At 44.9% G+C, this 6206-nt stretch overlaps 1 protein-coding gene across 1 annotated transcript; it reads right to left on the bottom strand.

Annotated features, from left to right (window-relative positions):
- Positions 1–1840: 1840 nt before the first annotated feature.
- LOC124020507 (rho-related GTP-binding protein RhoE-like) lies at positions 1841–5214 on the bottom strand. Its single transcript, XM_046335748.1, has 5 exons — positions 5095–5214; positions 4223–4237; positions 4010–4138; positions 2722–2856; positions 1841–2608 (listed from the first exon to the last, which is right to left on the bottom strand). Exons 1-5 carry the CDS (start codon positions 5212–5214, stop codon positions 2360–2362), a joined length of 648 nt encoding a protein of 215 aa, XP_046191704.1. The 3' UTR covers positions 1841–2359.
- Positions 5215–6206: the final 992 nt, after the last annotated feature.

The raw sequence follows: 6206 nt of genomic DNA, 5'->3' as shown, positions 1-6206 counted from the left end.
TTACATTACAAAAAGAGGGAGGATGACCTAATGACGAAACACTTTACACAACAAACAACCGTTTCTTTCTTTTAATTCATTTCTGAAACAGATAGCATTAGCAGGCTAGCTGATGATACTGCTCTAGGAGAAGCTGTTCTGAAACACATAGCATTAGCAGGCTAGCTGATGATACTGCTCTAGGAGAAGCTGTTCTGAAACAGATAGCATTAGCAGGCAAGCTGATGATACTGCTCTAGGAGAAGCTGTTCTGAAACAGAAAGCATTAGCAGGCTAGCTGATGATACTGCTCTAGGAGAAGCTGTTCTGAAACAGATAGCATTAGCAGGCAAGCTGATGATACTGCTCTAGGAGAAGCTGTTCTGAAACAGAAAGCATTAGCAGGCTAGCTGATGATACTGCTCTAAGAGAAGCTGTTCTGAAACAGATAGCATTAGCAGGCTAGCTGATGATACTGCTCTAAGAGAAGCTGTTCTGAAACAGATAGCATTAGCAGGCTAGCTGATGACACTGCTCTAGGAGAAGCTGTTCTGAAACAGATAGCATTAGCAGGCTAGCTGATGATACTGGTCTAGGAGAAGCTGTTCTGAAACAGAGCATTAGCAGGCTAGCTGATGACACTGCTCTAGGAGAAGCTGTTCTGAAACAGAAAGCATTAGCAGGCTAGCTGATGATACTGCTCTAGGAGAAGTTGTTCTGAAACAGATAGCATTAGCAGGCTAGCTGATGATACTGCTCTAGGAGAAGCTGTTCTGAAACAGATAGCATTAGCCGACTAGCTGATGACACTGCTCTAGGAGAAGCTGTTCTGAAACAGATAGCATTAGCAGGCTAGCTGATGATACTGGTCTAGGAGAAGCTGTTCTGAAACAGAGCATTAGCAGGCTAGCTGATGACACTGCTCTAGGAGAAGCTGTTCTGAAACAGAAAGCATTAGCAGGCTAGCTGATGATACTGCTCTAGGAGAAGCTGTTCTGAAACAGATAGCATTAGCAGGCTAGCTGATGACACTGCTCTAGGAGAAGCTGTTCTGAAACAGATAGCATTAGCAGGCTAGCTGATGATACTGGTCTAGGAGAAGCTGTTCTGAAACAGAGCATTAGCAGGCTAGCTGATGACACTGCTCTAGGAGAAGCTGTTCTGAAACAGAAAGCATTAGCAGGCTAGCTGATGATACTGCTCTAGGAGAAGCTGTTCTGAAACAGAAAGCATTAGCAGGCTAGCTGATGATACTGCTCTAGGAGAAGCTGTTCTGAAAACATTTGAAAAGCATCGCGAGTTTAATAAAGGCATTGGAATATGCCAGAATTCCTGGCGCTTTTTATCGAAGCCTTGATCTTTAAAAAGTGCATTTATACTTTAGACATTTATACTTTAGACATATCCAGTGAACAACGTCCCTCAACCAAAGTCATGCTTCATTTGTTTATTTCATTCCCCTCCCTTGCTGAGAGCAGAAGGTGTTGCATAGCTGAAAGGACATGTCCATAAACTGTTCAGCATCACAATACCCTGTCTATCATTACGCCAAACAGATCAGTCCTAGGATGTCAACGGTCATTGGTTTAAATGATATGGGCTTACAGTAAATTCTACAAAATACAGGAAAGACATGACTGGAACAACGGGACTATTAGGTCAGGAAACACTTGACTTGCAACCACAAGAACGGGGAAGAGAAACAAACAAGCTGATGGAAACCACAGGGATGTGCTGCGTGCCCTGTGTCATGTCACTTCCAGGTCTTTGATCCAGTGCAAGATGGCCGCTCGTCTTCAGCGTTCCAGAGTGCACCACTGCAGTCTCTCATGGTGATGGAGTCAGCTGTACAGACGGGGTGAGCCAATCATCATGTACTGCGTGGACATCCTTTCTGAAGTCCTTAGAAAAACGTCCGGGACTCGTTCAACTTTTCCTACGTGACATCACTTCCTGTGGAAATGGTAATTTCCTGTGAAAGGCCATGACAACTTCCTCGTCCAGCTCTAAGAGGAAACAGTGTTACTACCTCCCGGGAAGCCGCCGGAAGGAAGGCAGCTAATTGGCCCAAAGCAGAGATAGCTTCCTCTTCTGGTAAAAGATATGTAAGGGAGATGGATGGTAGATAGACAGGCTACACTGAAAGACTATTGTGTTGTCATTGATACGGTGGATTTCATCTACATTTACATTGTATGATGCATATACAAAACTCCACCCAGGACAGCAGGCCAAGGGCTTTAAAGTGCAGGAAGGGAAGGGCCTCACCCTCTAATGTTCCAAAATGCACTATGCTCTGACCTTTAACCCCTGTCCTCACTGCATGCTTCAATCCCAGCCTGCAAACCCACTCCCGAGGGTCGTGACCCTGCCCACCAGGTCACATGACACAGCAACTCTTTGCTTTGTCCTTCCGCAGGTCTGACGCTACCGCCGCGAGGTCGGGCCTAGTGGGCATGTGCGAGATCCTTTTGTTGCCTCTGGTAGATTTGTTGCGTTTGACGTTCTTGTTGTTCTTGTTGACGCAGGCCAATGTGGCCACGTGGAAAATGTCCCTGACGCTGTTCTCTGACTGCTGGGCTGAGCACTCGATGTAGGGGGCTGAGATCTGCTTGGCCATGTTGGAACCCTGTAGAAAGAAAACGCATTGGAATTGGAATTTCAGTTTACTTCCTGAATTGACTGAATTGAAATGGAATTGACCCAAAAATCGGAAGAAAATGCACTCTACAACCACCGTACCTGATCATATGACACAGGCATCTGTCTGTGATTGGACAGCTCCACCAGAGTGGAGAGGTCGGTGCGCAGGTCCGATTTGCAGCCCACCAGGAGCATCTTGGTGTTGGGACAGAACTCCTGGATCTCCCCTTTCCACTGTGGAGGACAGAGAAAGTCATTGAGACTGGGAGGACAGGACCAGACAGAATGGGAGCTAGTTCAGACTAACCATCAAATACTTGCCTCCTCCTGTCCTTGATTCCTCGCCTCCCTCTCAAAGCTCATTGGAGGAGGAGGTACAAGAGGAGGGACCTTGGAGCCTCTCCTCCAATGGACTTTGAGATAGAGTAATTGAGGAATCAAGGACTGGAGGTATCAAGTATTGGACAACTTGTACACTTTTTTTCAGACAGAACCTGAGCCCTCTCCTTCTGAAGGACAAAGCCACTTCCTGTTTCCAGTCCCCATGCTGCATCACACGGCGTTAAACCCAGGAAGGAATGCAGTATCGGAGGCTTTAAGGCCAGAGATAATCCTTCACGTTTCCTCTCAAACACAATAAACACTCTGGGATCAATGGCCTTTAATCAGTGGATATAATCTGCTACTAATGCAGTCTGGAGAACAAGGAGTGTTTGGCTGACTGGCTGGCTGGCTGGCTGACTGACTGGCTGGACATTGAGGGATCATATTCAGTATTGTACAGACAGGTGATTGTTTGAACTGGCCAAGAGGAAGGAAGGAACTCTGTTTTGGAACGGAACCTTCTCATGTTTTTTTTTTTCTATAGCAGAGTCACATCAGAGGACACTAAAAGCACTCCCTTTCCCTGCCCTCCTCTCACCCTAATGTCCCCTAAACCATGACGACCTCTGTCTGTACCTCAACTCTCTAGATGTTTAAGTGGGCTAAGTGGAAAAAACAGGAAATGACTGGGAAAAACTGGAAATGACTGGGAAAAACTGGAAATGACTGGGAAAGCGTTCTGGGGAGGTCAAGTGAAAAGGATATTAAAATGAATTCATTGAATGAAAACTGGACATGTAGTTTCTTTCAAGTGAGGTAAAAGAAAAACACATGAAGGTCCATATTCTACAGGCTGTAGAGGTTGACTAATGGTAGCTACACACGAGTGGAGGACGGACCATAATAATGTCTGGAACTGAGCCAATAGAATGGTATCAACACCTGGAAACCATGGAAACCATGTGTTTGATGTATTTGATAGCATTCCACTGATTCCACTCCAACCATTATCACGAGCCTTCCCTCCCCAATTAAGATGCCACCAACCTCCTGTGGTACACACCTTCTTTATTACGCTGTCGAGTGTGTCAGGACGGCTGACGTCAAAACAGATAAGGACAGCGTCTGAGTCTGGGTAGGAGAGAGGCCTCACGTTGTCGTAGTATGGAGACCCTGAAACAACAGAACAAAGCACAGGTCAGCACACGGACAACTACAACTCACACAATACACAGAGAACTACAACTCACACAATACACATAGAACTACAACTCACACAATACACATAGAACTACAACAACAATACACAGAGAACTCAACACAATACACAGAGAACTACAACTCACACAATACACATAGAACTACAACTCACACAATACACATAGAACTACAACTCAAACAATACACATAGAACTACAACTCACACAATACACAGAGAACTACAACTCACACAATACACATAGAACTACAACTCAAACAATACACATAGAACTACAACTCACACAATACACAGAAATCTACAACCCACACAATACACATAGAACTACAACTCACACAATACACAGAGAATTACAACCCACACAATACACATAGAACTACAACTCACACAATACACAGAAAACTACAACTCACACAATACACAGAAAACTACAACTCACACAATACACAGAGAATTACAACCCACACAATACACATAGAACTACAACTCACACAATACACAGAGAACTACAACTCACACAATACACAGAAAACTACAACTCACACAATACACAGAGAACTACAACTCACACAATACACAGAAAACTACAACTCACACAATACACAGAGAACTACAACTCACACAATACACAGAGAACTACAACTCACACAATACACAGAGAACTACAACCCACACAATACACAGAGAACTACAACTCAAACAATACACAGAAAACTACAACTCACACAATACACAGAAAACTACAACTCACACAATACACAGAGAATTACAACCCACACAATACACATAGAACTACAACTCACACAATACACAGAGAACTACAACTCACACAATACACAGAGAACTAACACTCCAGCTGTGGATTTAAGAGATTGAGACAGTGAAAAAACACACATGGATACATTGAGCATCCTATGGGCCAACCAAACCTGTCCAAACCAGATATTGACAGATTTTGCCTCAAAGTCACACAGGAAATCCAATAGTGATAGAGATGAAGATGTTTTGGTGATGAGAGACCATTTCTCAACAGCGCCGGACACAGTCATTAGGATCAAGATAATACACACTGGAAGAACATCAACAGAAGAGATGCAAACGTTATGCTGACTGCAGCAATACGTTGTGTTTGAGTTTGACGACGAAGTTACTTCACTCGAGACAGACCAGAGTTCCAGAGAAAGCAGAAACCTAGAAAACCATGCCAACACCTTAAATTGAAATCATGTGTAGGAAAACGCCTCTCTCTTTCACTCTCTCCATCCCAACCTCCCTTCATCCCTCTCTCCCTCCATCTCTCTCTCCCTCCCACCTCCCCTATCTCTGTAACAGCTTAGTGGTGAGGGGTTTAGGCTTACATCAAGGTGAGCGACCGGGGCACGTGAGCAGCTGTGGAAACTAAAGGGCTACCCACATGTAACAAAGCCCCGCTGCCAAAGAATCCGGGGAATTTAGTTTTTCATGTCTAAAGTGGCTGGGACTCTTGGGAGGTCTTTTCCACAAGCCCAGAGGAAGCCACCACACACACACCCGCACACAGGAAGGAATGTGGTATCTGGAAGAAGCTGGATCAACATCCATTCATCGTCCTCCTGCCCTGCCACACACCCTATTCCCTATATCGTGCACTACTTTTGACCAGAGTGCTCTGTATAAGTGCACGATATAGGGAATATTGTGTCATTTCAGACCCACCCAGACCAGGGTTTCTCACTATAGCTACTGCAAAGCTGGCGTAAGAGGGCTGATCATAAAAACACTGTGTTTGGTTGGATGTTGATGTTGAGGATGGGGGTAAGGATCAGTTAGAGGATGTTGAGGATGGGGTAAGGATCAGTTAGAGGATGTTGAGGATGGGGTAAGGATCAGTTAGAGGATGGGGGTAAGGATCAGTTAGAGGATGTTGAGGATGGGGGTAAGGATCAGTTAGAGGATGTTGAGGATGGGGTAAGGATCAGTTAGAGGATGGGGTAAGGATCAGTTGAGGATGTTGAGGATGGGGGTAAGGATCAGTTTGAGGATGTTGAGGATGGGGGTAAGG

The sequence above is a fragment of the Oncorhynchus gorbuscha genome, unplaced genomic scaffold, assembly GCF_021184085.1.
Source record: "Oncorhynchus gorbuscha isolate QuinsamMale2020 ecotype Even-year unplaced genomic scaffold, OgorEven_v1.0 Un_scaffold_843, whole genome shotgun sequence".
Lineage (NCBI taxonomy): Eukaryota > Metazoa > Chordata > Actinopteri > Salmoniformes > Salmonidae > Oncorhynchus > Oncorhynchus gorbuscha.
Note: the sequence above shows the minus strand (reverse complement) of the source record. Positions and strands in the feature narration are given on the sequence as shown.

Excerpts from the sequence above, each read along its gene's own strand:
- LOC124020507 (XM_046335748.1), bottom strand. The coding sequence starts at position 5,214 with ATGACTGTGTCCGGCGCTGTTGAGAAATGGTCTCTCATCACCAAAACA. Across the intron at positions 2,857-4,009 it reads TCGACAGCGTAATAAAGAAG|TGGAAAGGGGAGATCCAGGA; the intron begins GTGTGTACCACA and ends TGTCCTCCACAG. Across the intron at positions 2,609-2,721 it reads TGCCTGTGTCATATGATCAG|GGTTCCAACATGGCCAAGCA; the intron begins GTACGGTGGTTG and ends TTCTTTCTACAG.